This window comes from Hydra vulgaris, chromosome 06 (genome assembly GCF_038396675.1).
Source record: "Hydra vulgaris chromosome 06, alternate assembly HydraT2T_AEP".
Taxonomy (NCBI): domain Eukaryota; kingdom Metazoa; phylum Cnidaria; class Hydrozoa; order Anthoathecata; family Hydridae; genus Hydra; species Hydra vulgaris.
The window spans coordinates 12,547,501-12,574,839 of NC_088925.1; the positions used below are offsets into that span (position 1 = coordinate 12,547,501).

General features: G+C 26.2%; 1 protein-coding gene across 2 annotated transcripts in view; it reads left to right on the forward strand.

Annotated features, from left to right (window-relative positions):
• LOC136081652 (anoctamin-7-like) overlaps nucleotides 1–18,802 on the forward strand; it is a 42,224-nt gene extending 23,422 nt beyond the window's left edge. Inside the window, exons 15-25 of one of the 2 annotated variants that reach the window (XM_065799236.1) lie at nucleotides 7,787–8,007; nucleotides 8,683–8,841; nucleotides 10,593–10,629; nucleotides 10,763–10,874; nucleotides 11,169–11,223; nucleotides 12,709–12,806; nucleotides 12,920–13,044; nucleotides 15,009–15,214; nucleotides 16,981–17,120; nucleotides 17,602–17,692; nucleotides 18,243–18,802. In XM_065799236.1, the coding sequence (XP_065655308.1) occupies nucleotides 7,787–8,007; nucleotides 8,683–8,841; nucleotides 10,593–10,629; nucleotides 10,763–10,874; nucleotides 11,169–11,223; nucleotides 12,709–12,806; nucleotides 12,920–13,044; nucleotides 15,009–15,214; nucleotides 16,981–17,120; nucleotides 17,602–17,692; nucleotides 18,243–18,428 (1,430 nt within the window). In that variant the 3' untranslated portion in view covers nucleotides 18,429–18,802. The remainder of the gene's footprint in view (nucleotides 1–7,786; nucleotides 8,008–8,682; nucleotides 8,842–10,592; nucleotides 10,630–10,762; nucleotides 10,875–11,168; nucleotides 11,224–12,708; nucleotides 12,807–12,919; nucleotides 13,045–15,008; nucleotides 15,215–16,980; nucleotides 17,121–17,601; nucleotides 17,693–18,242) is intronic. The other variant, XM_065799237.1, reaches the window with a different exon arrangement.
• The last annotated feature ends 8,537 nt before the right edge of the window (nucleotides 18,803–27,339 follow it).

Below are 27,339 nucleotides of genomic sequence, written 5' to 3' on the forward strand. Positions count from 1 at the left end.
GATGCAGTAACACTCCTTGCATGTTTCAAAAATATTATAAAACAACAAAAAACAAAAGCACCATAAGTTAAAAAAACTTTCTAGTCATAATCATTGCGGTTTTTAATAAACAATAAAACTTAATGTACTTCCATATTTTTCCCCGTAGTTTTAACATTTAAATAACGTTAAAATGTCTCCTAATTGTTGATTTTGCTTAAATGTTAAAAAAAAGCATTGAAAGAGACTTTTTTTGCCACTAAAGTCTCTTTTTTATCATTAAAGTCTCTCTCTATATATCAGGCAACCAAAAAAGTTCGTGCGGTTTTGCAGATCCATAAATAAATACACATAAAAACAGTTTTAATAAAGTTTATTCTGTAAAATAGTCTCCTTCAGCAAGAATAACTTTCTCCCATTATGAAACAAGCTGGTATCTTCCATTTTTATAAAAGTCTTGAGTTTGGTAGCTAAAAATTGAATTAACTCATTTTCGAGATCTTCTCTATTTCGAAACTGTCGATTCCTCATATGATTATCCAGGGCCAAAAACAGGTGATAGTCGCTTGGCGCAAGGTCTAGTGAATACAGAGGGTGAGGTAGAATTTCCCATTGTAAACATGCTAGAGTTTCCCGCGTGATTTTTGCGGTGTCTGGTCTGTCGTTGTCCTGGTGGAATACATTACCTTTTCTGTTTGTCAAAGCTGCTTGTTTTTGGTGAAGAGCAACTGAAACTCTGTCCAAGTTGGTGCAAATGTAAACGAATAGTTTCATCACTCACATTAAATCTTAGGGCAAGGTCCTGATATGTTTGACTGGAGTCATGCTCGATTGCCAGCTTGATATCTTCGTTGTTTGCGATGGATGGTCTTCCAGATCTTGGTTCATCTTCAAGGTTTTTATTTCCAGAAGGAAATATTTTAAACCACTTTTGATCCGTCCGTTCTGCTAAACCTTCCCCAAAAGCAGCACATATCTTACGACAAGCTTCTGCAGCTTTGGTTCCAAGTTTTAACTCATAAAGTAAACAGGCGCGAATTATCACATCTCACACAACCATACTCCACTTAAGAATTTTAAATTTAAAACGCACTAATAAAACTTATGAAACACACTGATTGATTCTCCTTAAAACAAGCTTTAATTTATATGCAAAATCCCCTCACAACAACCAGTTTTCTTAATACATTTCTTAGAAATAGGCAATTAGGATTAACCGCACAAACTTTTTTAGTTGCCTGATATATGTATATATATATATATATATATATATATATATATATATATATATATATATATATATATATATATATATATATATATATATATATATACATATATATATATATACACACACATACATACATACAGTGCTTGAGGTGGGGCAGGATGTGACCGGATGCTATCCCGTCAACTTTTTATGAGTATAAACCCTCCCGCCACCTTATTATAAATCTGTATATTATCAGCTCCCTGTAAATCGATTCCATTTGTGAATTGATAGCTGCTTCGATTTGAGATTTGATTTGAAAAAAATGATTCAAATTTTATGAATCGTTTTTTTATTTATAATTGTTTGTTTTCATACATACAGCGTTAAAAAGTTGTTTGTAAAATATTAACATATCAATAAATTTTGGGATAAAGAAATTTTGTAACATAATTTAGTAAAAGTAATTGCTAATTAGAGATTTAAACAGAGCTGAGCACTAGTAACACGTAAACTGTATAGTTAAACGTCTTAAATTTTGCTTCGGTACTTTTAAACTTCGATTTCAATTAAAGTAATTTTAAGTTAGAAAATTTTTTGAGTGCTACAAACTGGAATTAAAAGAACTGTTAATTATTTCACTTCAAGCTTAAAAACGACATCCAAAAAATTGATAGTTTAAGAATTCTTTAAAAAAAAGGCAATGCAAACAGAAAATTTCAACAAAAAGTATCCTGCTCATAAAACTGGAACTTTATCTCATCTGTGGAACCATTTAAAATGTAACATTGAAAAGCTGCACGAAGAAGGATCTAAAAAGCGTGCATCTGCTACAAAAAAAAAATCCTGTTAGCATGATTACGGAATCATGCTAACAGGATTTTTTTTTTGTTTTGATTTAGCAGAAAATTATCAGGCTCTTCATTAAATTTACATTTTATTGGACCTTATTGGAAACAGTTATTTAAAAAAAGTATGATTGTGCTTAGATTTATAATTGAAGATGGAAGATCATTTGAGCTTCTGGATCTAATTTCATCAATTTGTGCTTAGTGTTTATTCAAGGGCAATGTCACCAACACCACCACACATGACCACTCTATCTCAAAATTTGGATGATAGGGTCAATAATCTATATAATATTTTCCAACAAGGTATATCTCCAAACCTAGCAATAATTTATACCTAGGAATAAATAAATTTATTAATAATCTTATTATGCAGTTGAAAATCAGGTTTGAATTAAGTGAAGATGTTTTTCTTATCGCTACTTTTTTAGATCCTCAATTTAAATCAGCAATGTTTACCTTGGCAAAAATGCAACTTGTGGAATCTTGCTTAATTGTATCTGAAAAAAAGCTTGGTTTAAATATTTTTATGTACCAAGATGAAGTTTAACTAGAGGAAAAAAATTTTTTTATCTGAAACAAATGGAAATTTAGATAAAATGTTTGAACATGTTTCTAAAAGTTGTACGCTACCAGAGAGAAAAAATTTATATCCGCAATTAAAATTTAAAATTACTGCCTACACCAAAGCGAAAACATTGATATGTTCAGATTGTCCTATATTCAAGTTACACTTGATCTTCTTGCCGTATATGCTACAAATTGTTCATCAGAAAAAGTCAACTATGTGGGGGGAGGGGGGTAGAGGAGTAATTTACAGTAAAGGCCTTTCCAAGCAAAATGCGAAATGGGTAATATGGGCTAAAATTAACAAAAACGAACTTATTCAAATAACATTCTAATTGTGTAATTGTATATTGTTAGAATGTAGAGATAAAAAAACTTAAATTCGGATTTCTTTAAACTAGTGATGGCAGACTAAAATAACTTCCTGCCAGGGACTCTAGTGCACACATCGACTTTCTTTTAGCCTGCTGCTGCAAATAAGTGCTACTGCGTCACTGAGGATTTGACATGATGCATCAATCTTTTCTTTCATTATTCTTCTTTTCTTTTTTTGATCTTTCTGAAAATGCTCTTTGCTATAAAAGTAGGAAAAGCAAGTAACAATATATTATTTATAACTTATATTCCACGTTTAGATAAGTAGTCTGATGCCAGGAGCTTCAGTATACACATTGACAGACTAAATAGGTAGAACATGCAAGGAGTGCTGCAGTTTTTTTTCATTTTCCTTTTTTTTTTTTTTACTAATAAGCAAATAAATAATTAAGAACTAAAAAAAGTTGACAAATAATAATCTATATATGCTTCATTACATATATCAACTGATATATTGTGTAAGGGAGTTGCTATTAGATCAAGGGTATTTAAATATATATATACATTCAAATATATATATTTATGTGTGTGTGTTTATATTTATATGTATACATACATACAGTAATTAATCGTGAAACTTGTACTTTTCAAAAACAATACTTTTAATTGTCAATGAGTGGAAGTGGAAAAGTGCACATTTGTTCTTGATTAATTAAGGTATTTTTAAAACTATTCACTAATATACACTAAATAAATTTAGCAACATTTAAAAAAAGTTTTTTTGAGTTATGATAAGTGATGATATTATAATAAACTAATATATAATTATTCCTACATAAATCAAGTATATAAATTTTTATTTAATTATTCTTATAAATCTATATATTTTTGAATTCTCAGGAAAGAATAAGTATTCAATGAAAATTTAGTGCCTTTAAAGCCTTGGCACCTGGATAAAAATCACCCATTATACTCCCTTCTGCTTGGCCTGTGTGTATATATATATATATATATATATATATATATATATATATATATATATATATATATATATATATATATATATATATATATATATATATACATATATATATATATATATAATAATAATAATAATAATAATAATAATAATAATAATAATAGTAATAATAATAATAATAATAATAATAATTTATTTTTCAATTTTAGTCTTTCTGCTCTGAGATCCATTGCTTGATTTAAAAAAATCATCATTACCATCATATTGCTTCAATCTTTTACAAATATTTGTGACCTTCAAAGTATTTGTTGAATTTTAGCTCTCGCATTAGTTACCAGATACTTGTTTTAAATTTACTAAATATTTATTACCAAATAATGAAATCTTTGCGAAAAATGATACAAAATTTACAAATCAAATGAAGGCTGTAGTCTTAAAATTGTTTTTTACTAACCTTGATAAAATTTATTATTAACTTGTAATGGAAATCTTTTTTTGCAGTTAATCTTTTTTTTTTTTGGGTCTTTGAAGCTGAAATTATTTGAAGCTGAAATTATTTGAAGCTGAAATTATTTGAAGAAAATTTCAAAATATTGTTATTATTTTAAATAACACAGCCGTTTTTCAAAACACCTTGAGATGTTTTTTACATATTTCGAGAAAAACTTTAAAAAAAATTTATAAAAGAATTATAAAAGAAACTCTTTATAAAATGTTTTTTAAAATAAATAATTTTGATGAATTTTTTCATAATTCTTCAAAAATATTTATTCAATAACATTTCTAGGCATCTAAATTAGCTTGTTTTGTAATAAAGTCAAATTTGATTTTTTTTACCTTTAGGCATTTTGAAAAACAGCTGTACAATGTTTCATTATACAAGATGCATTATTTAATTTCACAATTCTGTCTAAAGTGCCAATGCTGATATTCTTATCTGGTCTTTAAGCCTGTCAAGTAATTTTTTTTTAAATGACTGTTATGAGTTTTTCATATTAGATACAACAATAATGCTTTTATTTTATAAACTACTTTGCCGAATTTCAATGATTTTGACATTACCAATATAGTGTTATTGGATGGTATTTCACATTAGGGATTTCACAAAAACAAGTTCTACTCAGTAAAGATCTGTGTTTGATAAGAAGAGTTTTCTTTTTATTATTTCTATTATAACTTTGTATCATAGCTATTTATTATTTAAAATTAATGTTTAGTATTTATATTTGAATTTATAATACAAAAATTTTACTACAACAAAAAGTTAGTTGCAGTAATAAATTTATGATTACACAATGAATAACTTGTTACACCATTTTGTATAGCAAAAATATAAGCTCAGTTACTACAAAAAATATAATCTAGATTACTACACCCACTGTTATAAAAAAATATTTTCAATTGTATTCTGTAAGCAAAACAAGTTAAACTCGAAGTCCATCTTTATTAGAGATGCAAAAAAACGTCTTTTTTGCTATCGTGTTTTTTTCACCCAAAAAATGTGTTTTTTTGGAGGTTTTTTGGTTTTTTTGGATTTTTTTTTTGGTTTTTACAGATCCTTTTAGTGTTTTTTTTTTACTTACTTTTAACTTTTTTAAAATGTTTCCAACTTATCTAAAATGTTTCTATTTAGATTTGTTTGAGTATTTTAGATTTTATATTAGATTATATTAAAATTAATTTATTAAAGCATAAACAGAGTTCACAAAAGAGTTAAATTAATGATTTTTTATTGCTAAAATGGTTAACAAACTATTTGTTCTTTTTAAAATTTGAAATCAAAAATTGATAAGAAACAATTCTATTTTAAGTTTTTTTAATCTAAAACAACATTCTTGGTCAAGTGACTCAAATTCTTGTTCAGGTGACTCCTCATCCGAAACATTTATTGATTCGTGAGATTTATCTAAAATATTTATTAGTTCTTTAGGCAGAATTGGTTATTGTGTTGCACAGATATCCATTGCTTCAAGTTTGAAATTTTGCGATACAAACACTAATTTTGCTGCTCTTTCATTTGTTAATCTGTTTCTTTTGGCACTGTGAACATTTGCATAACTGCTAAAACTTCTTTTGCAAGCAGCACTTGTAGCAGAAAGCTGAAGAAATGAGATTGGGGCATGACTGTGTCATCATTTAAAAATTTGTGTTTGACTTCAACTGGACATTTTCTACATTTCTTAATATGCAAGGCCGTTCATATTTCACTTTTCGACATAACATCATTGCAAAAAGAACATTGAACTCTTTCTGCTTTGCTCACCTGGCTTGCTGGCTTAAATAAAATGCTCACAGATGTTTTCTTTCTACCCCCAGTGAGGCCACAGACTAATCTATTATTACTACTCATTAGTATGTTCTAATCAAACAACTAAATGATGTGACTATTTTGATTAGAAAACTGTTTAATTAATGCTTACAATACCTTATAATGGCTATAAGATAATTTCATAATTCAGTAATATTATTAAAAAACTACTAATAATAATTGTATCACTGAAAATTTACTTTACTAAAAATTATGATAAACTGGTACATAAAGTATTTTCAAAACAACAATATATCATCATTAATAATCTTATGTTTCAAAACTATTAACATAAAAGTATAAAATTTAAAAATAAAAATACTACAACACACTTATGCAATATTATTTATAACATGATTGAAAATACTATTTCCGCTTTCTGAAATTAAATGTTGACAAATATAATTTATTTGCAATTGCAGAAATAAACTAAAAAACAAAAAGCATAAAATAAAATAGCAAAATTAAAAAAAAAATTAAAACTATGCAAAACTTATACAATACATATAAATTCTGCATTGCAGTGTTACTTCATTTATAAATTAAAAACTTCATTTATAAATTATAAAGTTCTCATTCATTCTACAAATTACAATAATTAGTTTTCATTCATTCTTTTGAAAAATTTGTTTTTAACGTTAAGGAAAAATAGTTTTGAACTAAAAAAACATATCTACATAAAAAAACAAACAAAAAGAGACCCTTTACTTATAATGTCTTTGTATTTTATAAAAAAAATGTTTCTTTAAATAATTTTTTTAATTTTATTTTAGCTTAATATAAGAAAGTTATTGAAGAAAAATTGTTAAAGTTATTTGATGAACATTTGAAGAACTTGTAAAACAAGACAGATAAATTGTATGTTAAATAAGAGAATGACAAAGTCTTTTAATAAATATTTCCTAAAAACACACTGTTGAGGTGATATTTATTTAAATGTTAAAGTTCAAGGTGTTAAAGTAGTTAGTTAAAAAAATACACACAAAAAAAAAAAAAGTGGAGGGGATCTGCTACTTGAAGAACTTTTGGCAATTCTAATAAAATCTATGTTAAATAAAAGAATGAAAACTCTCCTTTAATAAATAACACCTAAAAACAAATTTTTAAAATTATTTCAGTGTTTAAAATAAGAAAAAGAGTAATTTAAAAAAAACACAAAAAAAAACAAAAAACGAAGCAGTTTGTTTTTTTGCAAAAAACAAGAACCAAAAAAACAACTCACATCTCTAATCTTTATTATACAGTGAAGTTTTCATCATCTAGAATTAAAGAAAATTACAATATGTAGAAATAAATAAGAAAAAAGTGTGAGCCTGCTCTTTCCGCTAAGGTTTATGTTATATAAATGTATGTATATGTTGTATATTAAAAAATAAATTTAACACTAATTTTTTTTTTTTATCAATGCTTTTTAAAACTTATTATTTTTTTCCACAAAATTTTTATATATTATAACAACTTAACACAGTTTCAAGAAAAAATCATCTCATGTGTTGATCATGATTTTTAAGTTTTTAATATAGATTTAAAAAAAAAAAGATTTGGTATTTGTTATTTATGTTGTTATGTTTCTTTTTTAGCTGTGTTCTTTCTTGAGTTTTGGAAGCGGAAGGAAATAACTTTAGCATATCGTTGGGATTGCTTAGACTATGAATCTGAAGTAGAGCAACCCCGACCTACATATGCTGCTCTTGCGCCAACTGTAGAACGAAATCCTATCACAGGGATTCCTGAACCTCATTTTCCATCTAAGCAACGTGTACCTCGAATCTACTCTGGAATCTTGATAGTTATAACAATGGTTTGTTATTTTTCAAAACATAAATTTATGTAAAATATTTTACTTTTTTTTTGTTGGTAATTTTATTAAATAGATCTTATTATTTAATAATAAATTATTTTACTGTTATGTATTATATTATATATAATAGTTATTAATTTAATATTAGTCATAATATAGTTCTTTTTCTTCTAAAAGATTTTTTGCACAGAATCTTCCTATAAAAAATCTACAAAAATTTCTGATAAAACTAATACCTATATTTACTTAATAAATTGTAGTAGCACACAGAAATATAGTAACACACAAAAATATTGTAACTCAAAAGTATAGCAATGCACAAAAATATAGTAGCACACTTAAATCTACCGATACATGAAAGTATAGTAACACACTAAAATATTGAAGACTCTAAAATCTAGAAACACACAAAAGTATAGTAACACACTAAAATATTGAAGACTCTAAAATCTAGAAACACACAAAAGTATAGTAACACACTAAAATCTAGTAACAGGAAAGTATAGCAACGCACAAAAATATAGTTACACAAAAGTATAGCAACACTAAAATTTAGCAATACACAAAACTCACGAAAATGTGACAACATAAACATCTAGCAACAGATTTTTATTGTAGATTTTACTTAGGTAGACTTTAGTTAATTAACTGCTTAATTTTATTTTTATTAAACAGGTGTCATTAGTTTTGATATTTATGCTTGGCGTTATTGTTTACAAACTATTAGTGTACAGACCTTTAGCTCGCAATGAGTATACTGCAGCAAGAGCTTTGCAAATTGCAAATATAACAGGTGCTGTTTGCAATCTTATATGCATCATGATCTTATCAAGGGTAATAATTAGTTTTTTTTTAATTTTAAACAACTTTTTTTATAAACAATCAGGGAATCCATTGCCAGTTTATAGTTAGTTTAGAGAGTCAGTTTACAGTTACAGTATTGTGAACCAGTTTACAGTAACAGTTTAGTGAACCAGTTTACAGTTACAGTTTAGTAAATTAGTTTACAGTTACAGTTTAGTAAACCAATAACAAGTTTAGTAAATTTCTTTCTCTTTTCTACAAACACAATCATGGCTGCTACTTATAGGAGCTATTATCTCTAGTTCCATTAGCTAAAACTCAATCTTACTTGACTTGTCATTTAGCAAAGTCTCACTCTTTTATTGTATCTGTCCCTGCATGCTTTAAAAACTTTTATTTGTCTAGTTTTTCCCCCGCACTTCAACGCTTTGGAACTCCCTCCCATCTTCATGTTTTCCTGACTCATACCATCTTCAACTTTTCAAGTCTTCTTTCAACTTTTTCCTTGCTCTATAACTCTATTCTTTTTTTCTAATAACAACCAACTTAGTATTAGTTGCTTGCAGGCTTTTTGGGAGTGAATCAGAATTAAAAAATGAATGAATAAATAAAAAAAGAGTTACAGTATAGTGAACCAGTTTACAGTTCTTTTTCTCTAGTAACAACCAACTTAGTTGTGGTTGCTTGTAGCTAATTGAAGAATCAAAGTTTAGTCAAATTTATCAAAGATCATTTGTATAATAATATTTGGTTAATAAATTTCATTTATTAATCAAATATCATTTATATTTATATCATTTATATTTATATAATGCGGTAGTGGTGTTGTGGTAGAGCGCTTGCTTCATAAGCAAGAGTTTCCAAGTTCGATACCCACCACGTTCCTGGTAGTACCACGCTCAACTTATTTCTTTGCGCAGTGACCTTGTTCGTTAAGGTTCGTGTTTCGGAGTTATTGAGAGAGGGTTATAACCACAATTAAGTAGCCTCCTCTTCTGTAGCGACCTTCTCAGCCTTGGGGAGGTGAATTAACAAAAAATATATATATTAATGATCTATTATACATACATACATACATACATACATACATACATACATACATACATACATACATACATACATACATACATGCATACATACACACATACATATAAATTTTCAAAATTTTCTTGAGTCAATGAATCAGTCAAAAGAAGAAGAAAAAAACAAAAACAATAAGAAGCCTTCAAACTCAATAGAAGGAGCTGACATGAAATGCTAAATCATAAAGCAATTAATATCTATGTTTTTTGATACTGTTGTACTTTAAATGTTCTCCCGCTAATGGAGCTTTATCGTTTACTTGATACTGTCAATATACTACTAGATTCTTTAATTCCAATTTGGTCTATTGCTTCATAGTACTTTTTACTTACTTGGGAGTGAATCAGAATAAAAAAATTTAAAAAAATATAAAAATAAAAAAATAACAGTTTACAGTTACAGTATAGTGAACCAGTTTGCAGTTACAGTTTCGTTACCAGTTTTATCAGGTTTGATCATCAAAACAGTATTTTTTTTTTCCTGCTATTTCTTAACTGAAAACTTGAAATTTTTGTCTTTTATAAGTAATATTTGATTTAAAATCAAATTAGTTAAACTTCATAAGAAATGAAATGATATATAAATAAAGATATAATTAATGTGATAAATAATAAAAATAGCAAAGAATAAAAAGTTTTCAAAAATTATTTATCCATACTATAATTTTTTTTCATTTATATAAGTTATGTTTTTCACAGGTTTACGAGAAAGTTGCTTTAGCCCTAACCCATTGGGGTATGTTTTAATGATTGATCAAGTCAATTTTTTTTTTGAATGTTTTAAATCATTTAAAGTATTTTGTATTTTCTAAAAACAAAATTTTCTAAAAGAATTTAAATCTTCAATTTATTTTACTTTCTGTTTTAAGAAATGCATCGCACACAAACAGAGTATGAAGACAATTTAACATTCAAAGTTTTTGTATTTCAATTTGTCAACTTTTACGCATCAATTTTTTACATTGCATTTATCAAAGGAAAGTGAGTCTTTTTTAAATTAGTTAAAAACATAAACTTTATTTTAGTTTATATTACCTATATTATATTACCTATTTAATGTTTTTATTATTATTCAACTTCATTAGTTTATATTACAACTTGTCTGTGATATATATGTTTTTGTTACAAATAATTAAATGAATTAGTTTAGATTAAAACCAATTGATTGACTTTTTTGGGTTAATTAGTAGATATATTTTCTTGTGTTTCAATCAATTTATTGACAATTTTTACATTTAACAAATTAACATTGATTGTGTTTATCTTAAAAAATAGATTGACTGGTTACCCTGGTAATTATACACAATTATTTGGCCTTCGTATGGAAGAGGTGAGCTTCTACTGTTTTTAATAATGAAAATTTTAAGTGTTTACTTAATGCTTAGTCTTTTTCAAAGAATTAAATTATTTATAAATATTATATAAATATAAAAAATTTTATAAAGTTAACCTTTAAATTTTTTTTAAACTTTATAAAAAATTGAATTTTTTATAAACTTTATAAAAATTGAATTTTTTATAAACTTTATAAAAATAAAATTTTTTATAAAATTTTGTTGGAAATTTTTGTTAAAATAATTGTGTAACATTTACAATGTTGCTTTATATTATTTAAGAATAAGAATTTTTTGAGTAACAGAAAAATCAATTTTTTGTGTTTTTTTTTTATATATATGTTATAACATATTCATAAATTTCCTATAAAGACTGTTTAGAATGACAGAATGATTTAAATAAAGGGAAGTTTTTAAATGTGTCATGTTTGTCTAAAGTTTTCAGTTAGACGAAGTTGGCATGTTTTCTAGATTATTTTGAATCGAATTAATGCCATTTGGTTGATATCATTTGATTACACTTCCTGAGTAATGGCAAAATACAAGATCAGGCCAGAAGATAAGTGGATCATCATGCTTTTGGATTATTGGAATAACAATTTTGAACATTGTTTCACACAAACTTCAGAGTTAATGTTTGTGTTTGTGAAAAATGGCTATTTTGAACTTCAATTTATTTTAGCAAAATGTCAAGCTTTATTCCTTTTCAGGATCGTTTAAAATTGCTGGTCTGTTAGAGTTTGAATAGAGTTTAGCTATCCATTATAATGCATTTTTGATTTTCTTTAAGCTTTTTTGCAGCAGTTTTGACCGTGTTTTAGGCTTTTGCTGAATTTCTGTTTGGGTTTCCATTGAATTTCTGTTTTCTGTTTTGTAGCCATTACTTTTTTTAACTTTTTAAATCACTTGGAAACAAGCAAACAAAAAAAATTAATATTCCAAATGGAGTACTTTAGATTTGCATCAATCCCCCTAATGACTTTTTTAATCAAGTTGGCCAACCTCTTTTTCAGTTTTTCAACTTTTTTTTCAATCATAACTTTCACTTCATAAACTTTGAACTTTATACTTTTTTGCGAGCAGATTAATGGGAACATCATTATTTTCCCATTTTACTTCCAAATACATTTTCTTTGTTTACAATCAACTTTTTTTAAACATTTTTATATTATTTAAAAAAGAGATAAAATTGTTTTAAAACAAATAAAAAATTATCAAAATTGATTGATTGGTTCTCGTAATATTTCAAAATTCTAAAATCACATATTATCAATAGATCATTATCATTCCCATATCATATATCATCAATAGATCATTATCGTTCCATGCAGTCTTTATTCTAAAATATGTTTTAAAATATACATTTTAGTATTTCTCAAACAAAAATATTTGTAAAAGTGCACTTAACTAAATTTTAAAATTAGAAATATAATATAAGCAAAATTTATTAAAATCAAAGTGAATAGAACTGTTTATTATAGTGTGGGCCTGGAGGTTGCTTGGTTGAACTTGCACAACAACTTGTTATTATTATGGTAGGCAAGCAAATGATTGGAAACGTTCAAGAAGTCATGATACCGTATGTTTTTACATTTTATTTATATTAAACAATATTTTTATTTAGTATTTGTACTAAATAAAGACAATGTTAATAAATAAAAATCTTTCAAAAGTTTTCAAAATTTTCAATAGACTTATCAAGCAGAAATGGAAAAAAAGAAAGAGAGGAAAGAAAACAATTGAATTGAAACCAAGATGGGAAGATGATTATGAGCTTGTGGAGAATGAAGGGCTTTTTGCAGAATACTTAGAAATGGGTAGATAATATTTTTAAAATTTTTATACTACTTTATTTGAATTTTTAGTGGATCAGAAAGCTTGCATCATAATCTAGAAGGCTTGCGTCATAAACTAGATTATTAGATATACTAACTGTCCAGACCCAGAAAATGGGTCATGTAAAGTCCGTTTCAAAACTTTTCTTAAATTATTCTTTATATGGTCTCTTCATTTCAATATTTTTTTAGTAAACATAGAAAATCTAAAAACAGAGTAAATTAAAAAGCAGCAACCCTTAATATGGGTCACGGTAAGTCTGTTCCAAACCTACTATTTATATACTTATTAGTCTATTTCAATAGATTTTAGTAAATGATAGAAAAGATGCTTGTTGGTTTTCCTGACCAGAACACTATATTTTTTTAAATTGATATAAAAATATAAATAAAAACAAAACTGCTAAAAAAACTATAACAAAAAGATTAAACAGGAAAATTGAAATACTTGAAATAATGTAAAAAAAAATGAGATTTAAAATAAATGCAGTATTTTTCCAGTTTTGAAAAAAGTTTGTTTTGTTGAATTCCAAAGCAGAACATAAAAACTAAAAATCACTAAGCACACCAACAATGGTAACTAAGCGCACTAACAATAGTAACTAAGCGTACTAACAATAGCCATTACCTCTTAACTGTGTCTGACGGATTATTCCATTAAATGAAACTTTTTATTTTAACAAAACGTTAACAATTTACAAAGCACTTTACAAAGATAAAGTAAACAACTTGAAATAATCCTGAACAAATATATTTTCCGTAATAGAGACAGTAATTTTTAAATCTACGACACAGTTAAGGGGTTAAACCCACTAATAATAGCAAATATGCATACTAACAATAGTAACTATGCGCTTTGAACATTGACTGGACTATTTATAATTAGAATTATCAATTATGGTTTATGGAAGGTTTTTCAAAAAAATTCAATAAAAAAAAAAAGAATAAATATAATGACAGTCATAATTTGTTGATAAATGATATTAATAAAAATAAAATCTAATATATAATCAATATTATAAAAATATAAAAATAATATTGTAATCAATAAATAGAGAAAGCCTGCACGTAATTTTAAATACAGAGACATTAAAAACATGTAAAGATTAAGAACAATTTTTTTTCCTAGTGTTTTTAAGGATGTGGTGGGTTTAGAATTCTAAACCTTTTGCTTTTGCAAAACTAGTGTTTTACTGCTCCACCACTGCCATATTTAGCAAAACTATATTTTGATTTTTTTGCTCAAACAGGTGTAAGAGAAAATAAATAATTTAGAAAATGAGCACATTTTTTTGTTGTAAATAACTTTTTTGTTTTGTCTCTGTAAAAAGTAATTTTTATATTGCTACATAAAATTTTGATATTTTATGTGTTTTATTTTGATCTGTTTTAACAGATCTTATGCCAAAAGTGAATATCTGTTTGTTTTTTTTCTTTTTCAGTTTTTACATTTTCAAATACAATTCAATAATGATTAATTTGTATTTGAAAATGGTAAATTAATTACCATTAACAATGGGTAAATAATTGATTGAATTGCATTATTTTGTTTGTATTTAATTTAAAAAAAAATGTATTTATTAAGCTCTTTTTTTAACTTTTTGTTGATTTTTTTTATTTTTAAATATATTGTTTAAAAATTTTTAAATCATAATTTTTTGTCTAAAATTTCTATCAATATTTATTTGGCTATTACTAGAATTTTTTTAAAAAAACTGTGGTAGTGAACCACAAGAGATTCGAAGTTACTGAAAAGTGTGTGCTTGAGAGCCATCTGCTTATAAAACATTTGATAAACTCATATGTTTGAGGCTATTTAAACACATTTTTAAATTGATTTTTCAAAAATACTTAATTTACCTGCACCATTATTAACTATGCTATATACAATCTACAATCACAAACATTGTTTCTGAATTGTTTCTAACTTGAAATATATTTTTTAGTTATTCAGTTTGGCTTTATAACTATCTTTGTGGCAGCATTCCCATTGGCGCCATTTTTTGCTCTCGCAAACAACATATTTGAAATTCGTATTGATTCAAACAAGTTGATATGTGAAACAAGGCGACCAATAGCAGACAGAGCGCAAGATTTAGGAATATGGTATGATATATTGGATGCTGTGGCTAAGATTGCTGTTATATCAAATGTATGTTTATTATTTTGATTTGCTTTTATTTTATTCAAAGTTTGATTTTTTTAAACTTTACTAATCAGCCAGAAGTGTTACAAGTTTTGCGTAGCCAAAACTATTAATGTACTAAAAATCTTTTATATTAAAACTTCATTGCAATAAGAAGAAAATGCAGTAGTAGAACGATTTTTTACAATTTTAATATTTTATTTAAAAATGATAAGTGCTCAAATAATTTTGTGAAAATTTTGTCAAATTTAAACTTTTGTTAAATAAAACAATGAAAATATGTTTAGAAGAATCTGCTCATGCCCAAAGAACTTCTTATAGTTGATGAAATGTTGTATGAAATGTTGTGTGAAATGTTGTGTGAAATGTTGTGTGAAATGTTGTTTGTTATTTTAATGGATTGATTTTATCAATCCATTAAAATAAAACCTGTATGTTATGTTAATGAAATTCTTTCTATTTTTTAAATCCAAAATAAAAAGAATTTCATTAACTTGTTAACACAATTACACATAAAGCTATATATCTTTTTATGTTTGTTTGTTTTGTTATAGCTGTATTAGAATATTCCAAAATTTTGTAGGATTTTTAATTAAATTTAATACAACATCCTTAAGTGTATTATTTGAACTCAAATGTTTTATATCATTCAAGTTTTAAAATTTGCATTTGAATATAAAAAACAAAGTTTAACTTAATTATATTTTTTAAACAACTTTCTTTTTATAAGACAAATATTTTAATTTTGTTTCTTGCAAGTGTCTTTAAGTGCTTTAAGCGCTTTGAAAACCTAAGATGAGCTAAATATGAGCGCAGTGACTTTTACTTTTTTGTGTTGTATCTGGAATTTTTATGACTTTTCAGAGGTTTTTAAAATATTTTGAAATTTAGCATAATTTAGCATAAAAAGTGCTTATAAGTTTTATCAAGACTTTTGTTTAAAAAATAAACATAAATAAAAAGAAATAATAATTATTAAGTTGTTGAACTCTAAATATAAAAATATATTTCTTCAATAGTTTTTCGAAAGTGCATATTTGATATATAAAACCTTGATATTTAAAAATCTGTGTTTTAATAAAAATATGTCTGTTTTATTTGTTTCATTAAACTGCAGAGCATAAAAAAATTACAATAGTATTTACAAAATTGCACTTGTATAAAAAACTATTGAAATATGTAGTATATATGAAATAACTTTTTTTTTAATTTAAGAACATTTTTTGACAATAATGAACAAATTGCGCGCCAAAAACCATTGTGGCTTGATTGTTTTTTTAACCGCAATAAGTGTATTGCAAATTTTTTAAGCATTTTTGCGTAAGCAATACCCAAACCTATTTCAAAAATATCCTGCTTATTTGTTAGAAGAACATATTTCACATAGTTTCTATTAAAAAATATTTATTTGTTCTTTTTCTTTTATTTGTTTTTATATTTTATTTGTATTGCTATAAATCTTTAAAAACAGCTAAGTATGAAAAAAATAATTTTAGTTTAATATAAAAAAGAAGTGCATTTCTGTTGGGGGAGGGGGGGAGGTAAGATGTTACTTTTAAATTTACTTTCTACTCATTGGTTTACTTTTGTCACGCAAGTATTCCTCATTACTCTGGCATACCCTCTGACCACCTCATAGTTATTAATGGTTCTCCTTTAAATAATGGTTCTCCTATAAAACTCTATTGTAAAAAAATGTGCAACATTTAATGGCCATAGTTGATGTGTGTTTTAATGGTTTATTTCATATATTATTTTTTTGAAAATTATAGGCATTTCTAATTGCATTTACTTCAAACTTTTTACCAAAATTACTTTATCGATCATCAATATCACCAAATGGCTCTTTGGAAGGCTATTTAAATTATTCATTAGCAGTGTCACCACACAATACAACTTTACAACCTTGCAGGTAATAATATAGATAATATTGCTAATAAAACAGAATGTTTGATTATATTGTTGTAAGCGGTGAATCCATGATTTTGATCTGGTGAGGGAATTTACATTCAAAAACAAAAGTAATGCCTTAGTTTTAGAAAAACTTTTTTTTTTTTTAATTTTAATTTTTTTTAAATATCACTAAAAATTTGAAGAAATTTCCTCATTTATGGATTTGTTGTTGAAAATAAACTACAGATAACAGTAATTTTATACGACAACATTTTGATAAATAAAATTTAATTTTTCAGTGCACATATTCTATGATATAATTGGTAACAATATATATAAATAAAATTATAAAAAATACTATAGACATATAAAATTAATATAACATATAAGAAATACCTATAAGTTCTTTTTAATAAAATGTTCTAATTTTTTTTTTTTTTTACTTTGATTTTTTAAGTTTTTGGTTGATAATATTTTTTAGGGGGTTTTTTTCATCATAGGTATCGTGATTTTCGTGACGAAGAAGGTCGGTTAACTGCATTTTACTGGCATTTGTTAGCCATGAAGTTAGGTTTTGTTATTGTGTTTGAAGTAAGTCAATGTCATTGCTGTCTATATGTTAAATTATCATCAATTATTAAATGATTGATCATGTTACCTTTCAGTTGTTGTTTTTTTTTTTTTGATTTATAAGAAGATTTTTTCATAAAATATGTTTTGTAAAGAAAAGATTCTGAGAATGATTTCTAAAATGGTTATTTTCTTCTTCATAAAATATTAAATTTTTAATTAAATATAACAGTAGCAAAATATAAAATATATAGCAAATATATAGCAAAAAATGTATCGCATTGAAAACGTGTTTTATTTTCTACCTCATTGTTGTTAAAGATTAAAGAATAGTGAAGGATTATTTATGAACTTGTTTTAAAAAAAAATTATTTATAATCATTCTCAGAATCATTTAAGGAATCATTCTAGAAATTATTCTTGGAATTATTCTAGGAATCATTCAAAGAATATTTTTTCTACTAAGTACATTTTTTAGAAAAAAATACCTTGTAAAGCAAAAAAAGGAGGTTACATATCATCGACTGATTTTCAGACTTAAATTGTAAAATTAATATTTTTTTTATTGCAGCATTTTGTGTTTGCGACCCACAAATTTATTGACTTCTTAGTTCCTGACATACCAGAAGAATTAGATATAGCTATTAAAAAAGAAGCCTATCAAGCTAAAAAAGCAATGTCAGACCATCCAAATTTAATCATTGCGAACTCAGAGGAGGAACTAAGCGAAAGAAACTTAAAAATTAGGTTGCAATGAAAAAACCCTCCGATTTTTTGTGGATTGTTTTTCTTTATTTTTTCACGTTTTTTTTTTTTTTTTAACTCTTTCATTTATATTTTTTTGTATTAAAGTTTTTTATGGGCTTATATATAAGTTGAAATATTACAACACTCCAAAATACCGTAAAACCTTCAAATATTTTTTTAAGCGGTTAATGTATACATTTTTTTTAAGATTATTTTATTTTTAAGTGTAAATTAGGGAAATATTGTGAGTTATTTATTTTTAAAAGAGTTTTTTATTTATACATATTTATGGTTTAGCTTTTATTAATTCATTAGATGGAAAATGTAAAGATATTATTTATTTATGTCCAATTATGTTAATCTGAACTGTCTAGTTTCTATGGTTACCTGACTCTTTCCTTTTTGCATCTGCGGTGTCACATGCATTAATTTCAAATAAAAAGTTGATTTAATATATTTTAAATAAAAAATGTGTGCAAAACTATAAATTTATACAAAAACTGTAAAAATTACTTTAATAATAATCTGAATTTGAAACCTTGAAAAAAAAATGTTTATAAATGTGTTTCAAACTAAATGTTTATGGTAAACAAAAGAAATAGTTATAGAAAAAAAATGATTTTTGGTCCATAACTTATTGAATCTTCGAATTTTTAAATAAAGTTTAGTTGAAATTGCTTTAACCCCCTTGACGTTCTTTAAACATTTGACTTGATCCTATTGCGCCTAATCCGGACAAAAAACAAAAAAAGACGAAAAAACAAAAAGAATTACACGGAAAAGAACCCAGCCGGCAAAAAACGTTATCGAAACGCTGCGTATAGGTTGCGCGCGCTAACGTTACAATTCAACGTTTTAAAAACGTTGATACATCGTTAGTTAACTAACAATGTATCAACGTTTTTAAAACGTTGAATTGTAACCACATATGGTTAACTATATTATATTAACTATAGTTAACTAACGATCGTTATAACTATAGTTACAGCATATGCTGTAATTATAGTTATAACTATAATTAAATTACAGCATATGCTGGAATTTAATTAAATTAAAAACGTTGAATAAAATGCATTAATTCTATGGAGATATCATGCTTTAAAGCAATCATATATGATAATTGAATCAGCAGGCAGCTGCTGTACTTAAGAACTGCTGTAATTACAGCAGTTCATTTGAATCACATATGATTCAATTATCATATATGATTGCTTTAAAGCATGATATCTCCATAGAATTAATGCATTTTATTATTTATTTTTTTTTAGCTTTTTTACTTTTCGATATTATAAATATTATAAACTAGATTATAAGTTTGTAAATGGGTTATGAAATTGTAAATGAAAGTTTTTTTGCCATAAGTTTACATAAATGTAAACAAGTCTGTGTACAAGTTAACGAAAATTAACTATTTGATACTATTTTTTAAATGTTGTTTTTAAAAGCCCCACTTATTGCAAGTACCCCCTGTTGGATGTATATGTATATTATCTTTTTGCATTAGATATCTCGACGAAATTATTTAAAGACTTATCGTAGAATAAGCAAACAAGTGAAAAGGCTTATAAACGAAACAGAAAGTGATCATGATCACTATAAAGTGTTAATTAAAGACCACTCACCTACATTAAGCCTCAGTGATGTAACTGATTTAAGTTCAGAGTTTGATACTGACACAGACATTAGTACAGAAAATGAGCTTGAGCTTGAAAACAATATTGATGTCCTAAAAAGAAATGAAAACCTGCAGACTGAGTTAGCTAGTTGGCTTGTAGATAGTCAATGTAGCAGAGAGCATGCAGATAGTTTGCTCAGTATTTTAAGAAAGCACGGTTTAAGTTTGCCAAAAGATAGTCGCACTCTTCGTCAAATGACTCCCTCAATTATACCATGTTTAAATAAATGTGGAGGAAGTTACTATTACTTTGGTCTAGAAAATACAATAGTGCAATTTTTAAAAGAAAATCCAGCATTTGTTAATGACCAACATGTAATTCAACTAAAGGTTAATGCTGATGGTTTACCATTAAAAAAAATTATCAGCTAATAATTTCTGGCCAATTTTGTGCTGTATTAAAAACTATAGGCTTTTTGTGGTATGTTTGTTTTATGGAAGGGTAAACCATATTCTGTTCAAGAATTTTTATCAGATTTTACTTCTGAATACAAAAAGTTGAAGTCAGATAACATTTGCTACATTAATAAGATATTTTCTGTGTCCATACTAGCATTTATTTGTGATGCACCAGCTCGGTCTTATTTAAAATGTATAAAGAGCCATGGTGGTTACAATGCTTGTGAAAGATGTCAAATAAAAGGTAGACGTATTGACAATTGTATTGTTTATGATAATGATGAAGCTGTCTATAGAAAACGAACAAATGAAGAATTTATAAAATACGTTTATAAGGTATTCACCAGAATAATATTTCTTAATGGAACTGTCATTCCCCTGTGTGACAGGTTTTATTTTAGACTACATGCATACTGTTTGCTTTGGTGTGCTAAAAAGGATGTTAAAGTTTTGGAAAGAGGGTCCTGCATGCTGCAAAATTTCTATATTCAGCTGAATCAGATATCTGAACTATTAATCAACATAAGATGCTATATACCATCAGAATTTGCACGAAAGCCGAGGTCATTAGCAGAAGTAAGAGATGGAAAGCCACCGAACTAAGACAATTTCTTCTAAATACTGGTCCAGTTATTTTAAAAGATGTAATTAATCCAAATATTTACCAACATTTTCTTGCATTGTCTATTTCAATGACTATATACTTAACTGATAATATAGAAAAGAGTGTGCCTCTTTTACAGTATGCAGAAAAACTTATGCATTTTGTTAGGAAGCCAGTCAGTTATACGGACAAAATTTCTGTGTGTATAATGTTCACAATCTGTTACACCTTGGTGATGATCTTAGACACTGTCAATGTAGTTTAAATCAATTGTCTTCTTTTCCATTTGAAAATTTCTTACAATCATTAAAACGTCTAGTTCGCAGTGGACCTAACCCGCTAGTACAGGTTGTAAAAAGACTTGAAGAAATAGTAGTGGGAATATAGTTAGTTAGTAGGAAGAAAAAAAGAAAGTAATCAAAATGAAATAAAAATAACAGCAAATTCGCATTTATCAAGTGATTCATGTATTTAAGCAAGATAACTTTGCTGTTGTACAAGAAGTTGTTAAAGATGGTTTTATTTGTGATATTTATGCAATAGGCCAAGGAAAAGAGTTTTAATTTAGGCCATGTAGCTCAACATTATTAAGTGTTTTACATTTTAAAGCAGCAGATGCTATAATTGCAATTTTTGTCCAAAAGTGTAATGTCAAATGTAAGGCTGTTTGTTTGCCAATAGCTGATGGATATGTTATGATGCCTGTCAGAAATGGAATAGAAAGTTATCTTTAATCATTCAAGATTTGTTAAAAGTTCAACTACAATAATTTTTTCATCAATATGTATTAAATTGCTTAAAAATTAAATATTCACTAAGTGTTGTTTTGGAACTGGGATAACTTGGTTTTTTAATTAGTATAATAAGATCAGTTATAATGCTTTTTAATGCTTTATTCATAAATTTTGTTATACAGAGTTTTTATTTATTATTTCTAAAATTTAGGGTTGTTTAATCAATCTTGTTTTACTAATCAGATTATTGAGTTGTGCCAGAAAAAATTTTTATAGTAAAATTTACTAAAATTTTATTTCTTTAATTTCTTGATAGATTGCTACTTGATATGATAGTTGCGTTGTTTGCTTTGTGTTATTATTGTGTTATTATTTCTTAAAAAGAAACTTATTTACTGTTGTGGTTTTATCAACAAAAGATTTTTGTTTTTAGATAAGTAAAAATATTTAAGCATTTAAGATTAAAAAAACTGCAAGGGACTTTAGTCTACATGAAATTTTTTGTTTTAGACAGTTATAAGGCTTGCAATAATTCCACCACAAAGTAAAAAATTTAGGGTAAATGTTTATTAAAAATTTAACAAGGATGCACTAAAAATGTCGTTATATAAACAAAATATAAAGCAATGATAATTTCAATATATATGGTCATGACTGTATAAGATTAAGATCTTAGATTTTGTAAGTTTACAAAGAACAACTAGTTATTATAATTTATTAGAGTACTGCAGTTAGTCGCAGCCAGAATGAACATCCAGAACCATCCACATTTAAAAGACAAGCTGGATATGATGAAGAGCCTAATGAAGACAGGGAAAGTGATTATGATGATGAAGTCTTAGCTTCTACATCTCAGGCAAACATAAATCAATCATTTTTATTGGCACAAGAGAGTGAGTGTATTATTTTCTTTTTATGAATATGCATTAGACCTAGTGGTATGCTGAAAATTGTTAATTACTTAATTGCATGTTGTAAATTTATGTAGAATTTCAATAGCGGGTTTTACTCCTGCTGATGGAAATAAAAGAAATTCTAAAAAGATCCAATAATCCTGAGAAAGTAACTTTGGTACAATCAACACAATTAGAGGAATTTTATGCCTTTGATAAGACCTTAGCGAAAAGGCTGTTCGACTTAATGTGGTTAGTAATAATATTGAACATATAATTACTTTATTAGTTATTGATTGCAGCTTAAGTTGTCTATGTGATGTTTCAATGTAATAAAGTGTTTTTATTTGTATTCAAAGGTATTTGTACATGCAATTATATACTATTATATATATAATATACTATTATATTTTTTATATATACTAAATATACTATATATTATACTAAATATACTGTTGTATATATAATAGTTACAGCAGCTTTCACGTGTCGGTGGTCATGATGCAGATATTGGCATGGTATTTGCAATGATGAAGCGGTATAGATATTAAATTCAGGAAGTTGTTTCTATGTTTATTAGTGTACAAAATGTTATTACATTAGCTATCATATCATCATTCTATAAAGTTTGATAAATTATAATTTCTAGATTAATGAGTAATTGGGTAATGAGCCAGCTGTGTGTCAAAGAAAAAACAAAGAATAAAATCACTTTCCAAGAAATGGCAATCTTTCCTGTTCTTAAAGGTATGATGATATTTTGTTTGCATATAAAGAAGTTTGTTATCACTTAAATTTCTAAAGGAACTATAATTTGTATTTTTTATTTTACACTGTTTTTGAATGTGACTATTTGCTATGTGCACAATTTTAAAAAGTTTTCTTGTTTTATGCTTCAGTTACAGAGTTTACTCTTTTTTTAAAAATAATAGTTTATCTTTTGATGAGTATAAGTACTTCATATATGTTTTCAGATGCTGTTTAAAACACTTTTACAGAGACTAACGAAAATCAAATAAGAAATGCAATATAGAGGTGTCTAAGATATGCTCCGTATAGACCAGGTGGGACTAAATGTCAAACTGTCCGCACAACATCATCATCTGACTCTAACAAATCGATGTTGCAAACCAAATCAATTTGTCAAGATAACTTTTTGAAGCATTCATTTTTCAGAATAAATCTTTTTTATGTGCGAGTTTTAACTTTAATTGGTTAATGTGGCTAAATGCACCCTAGTTTATGCGTTTGTGTTTTAAAACAAGACAATTTAAGAGGCTAAGAATTCTTAGCCTTGTGCTCGAAAACTTTCTATATTTATATATGTATGTGTGTGTAAGTTAATACATAAATACATACATGCATACATACATACATACATACATACATACATACATACATACATACATACATACATACATACATACATACATACATACATACATACATACATACATACATACATACATACATACATACATACATACATACATAAATACATAAATACATACATACATACATACATACATACATACATACATACATACATACATACATACATACATACATACATACATACATACATACATACATACATACATACATACATACATACATACATACATACATACATACATACATACATACATACATACATACATACATACATACATACATACATACATACATACATACATACATACATACATACATACATACATACATACAAACATACATACATACATGCATACATACAAATCGTATTTATAAATATAAAAGTAAAAAATGTTTTTGAATACGACCCTAAATAACGTTGAGGATTCGTCGCTAAAAAAACGTTGCAAATTCGTTGTTGAAAAACGTTTTTAGGTGTTACTTATGCAACCAATGCATAACTTTTTTGCAACGTTTCTAATAACGTTTTTACAACGTTTTAAAAACGTTTTTTTGCCGGCTGGGAATTACACTATTACACGAAAAATAGTTTCAAACACTTTTTTTTTAAAAAGAAAAAAAGTGTGAAATAAAGTGCAAATGGTTTGCAATCGTGGCTCATTTAATTGCAATGGTATCATCTTTTTTGTTAAAACATTTTGCTTTGTAATTGGTAAAATTTCAGTAATATTAGTTTAGAGCCTGTAAAAGCTGTAAACTGTCTAATAAAATAGTTTTAGTGCAAAATTTTAACGTACGAATGTCTAGGATAATGATGGCTTTAATTGTAGCGTTTCTATTATAATCATTCCATTTAAATTTATTTTTAAAATTTACACGAGTTTTTGTTCAGCATTTTTGCTGAACAAAAACTCTTGTAAATTTTAAAAATACATCTTTTATTGAAATACATCTTTCATAACCATGAACACAATCTACAGATGCGTCAAGATTACTTTCAGCTAAAAAGATATCTTTTGCTTTTAGCTATAGCAATGAGCTAACTACCCCCCCCCCCCCTTCACTTTCAAGAAGGTGATTTTCAAGTTATAGTCGGTTTTTTTACGAATTTAGTCGGGTATTTGACACAATTTAGTCGGGTAAATTTTAGTGCACACACAGATGTATATATATATATATATATATATATATATATATATATATATATATATATATATATATTTGTTATTGCCTTTATTTGTGAAATTCTCCTTTTATTATAACTGTTATCATTATTGTTACTATACTACTTCTTCTTCTTCTTCTTCTTCTTCTTCTTCTTATTATTATTATTATTATTATTATTATTATTATTATTATTGTTATTATTATTATTGTTATTATTATTATTATTATTAATATTGTTGTTATTTTTGTTGTTATTATTGTTCTTATTACTTTTATTATTATTATTGTCATGATTGTAATTATTATTATTGATATCAATTAGTATTACAATTTTCATCATTGTCTATAACGTTGTGTTGTATATTCAGGTATTTACTTTATATTAGTACTTGTACTATAAATTTCCCTAAAATGTTATGACTTATTTCAAAATATATTTAGTTTGATTTTTCTTGACACGGTTTAAGTTTTTTGTTCGAAATAACTCTATTAACTTTTTGTAAATTATTGGTTCAAACAAAATCTTTTTTTTTTCTAATAGAATCACTCTTCATGTTAGAATTAGAATAGAAAAAGTTTCTAGTGATCATTCGTTTCATAAGCATTTAATAAAAACGTAGTATCTATTTTAGTTTTTCGTAGTATATATACTATTTTTAAATCTTTTTTAAACCTTTTCTTTAAATAACGTTAATAGATAAAATAAAAAATGATTTATAAGATATATACTGTATTCATTTGTTTTGATAGAAACTAATGATTTTTATTGTTTTGTAAGTTTATCATTTAATTTTGTTTAAATTGGTTGTCGTCGTCGAAGACCATCCAAAATGATTGGAAATATTCTTCCCTGAATCAACAGAGTTGCTTGTATTCAGAAAGCGGGATAAGCATTATCATTATTTTTTTGAATCGTAGTTTGATGTATTAGCGTCTATTTTAAATTAAAGTATAACATCAGTTAATTTGACAAAGTCTAAACATGCGTGACTTCTAAGTCATCGTTTTTTAGCCTAAACGCAATATTTTTCTTCAGATCTTTCCTTAACGTTTTGGTACACAACAGGATGTTAAACAACAAGCAAAAGTTTTAATGTACAGAAAAATTTTATCATCGTTTTTTTATAAGTTTTTTATACAATAAAACGTTTTATATTACAGGATTTAAAATTCAAACGTAATTAAATATAGGTGTTGTGTGTAACTCTAAGATGACAATGTCGTCTTAAAGTAAGAAGACATCTTAAATGTCATCTTAAAGAAAGGTGAGCCATGAGCAAATATACTCTTTAACATATCTAATGTACATTTGGCAAACTGTATACTTTCTCTAGGCTTAATTTAAGTAATCTATGGAAAAAAATACAAAAAAACTAACAGTTCTATTTGTGTTAATAAGTCCCTGTGTAATAAGGATAAACATAATAATAATTATTATTCTCGACCAGGAGGTAACCCACTGTAAAGGGTGGTAGCCCTCCTACATCAAATAATGGACTGTCTGTTTTTGGCTGAAGAAAACTGGCCTGCCTTTGGACAAAAAAATTATTCAGCAGCTTCAAAATTATTGCATGAGTGGTGTGGATCAATTTAGCTGCAACCTAATTTTTAAGTTTCACAGTTTCTCTTATCACTTTCTGATCGAATAAATAATATAGCGCAGAACGAAAATAAAAAGTACAAGCGCTTGCAACTGTTAGAGTCAAAAAAAGTAGTTAATACAGAATTAATAAATCAGTTGAAAAAATGACATTGCTTAAACAAGCTCTTTAGACAAGCAATCTAGCACAAATAATTGGATTCAAGTTCAAAAATCAGGACAACAAACTAAAAAGCTAAGTGATCAACTTACAGTAGCAAATTCTTCTATAAATGAGTTAAATGAACGTAAAATGAGAGCTAAAATTATAATAATTTATGGAGAATTCAATAATAATTTATGGAGAATCCAATAAACTTTCTTTAGATGATAAAGTAGTTAAAAATAAAGCAAAAGTCTTGGAAATACTTACAGAAATTAGAGTTCAAGACATAAGTTTTGAAAATCTGAAACG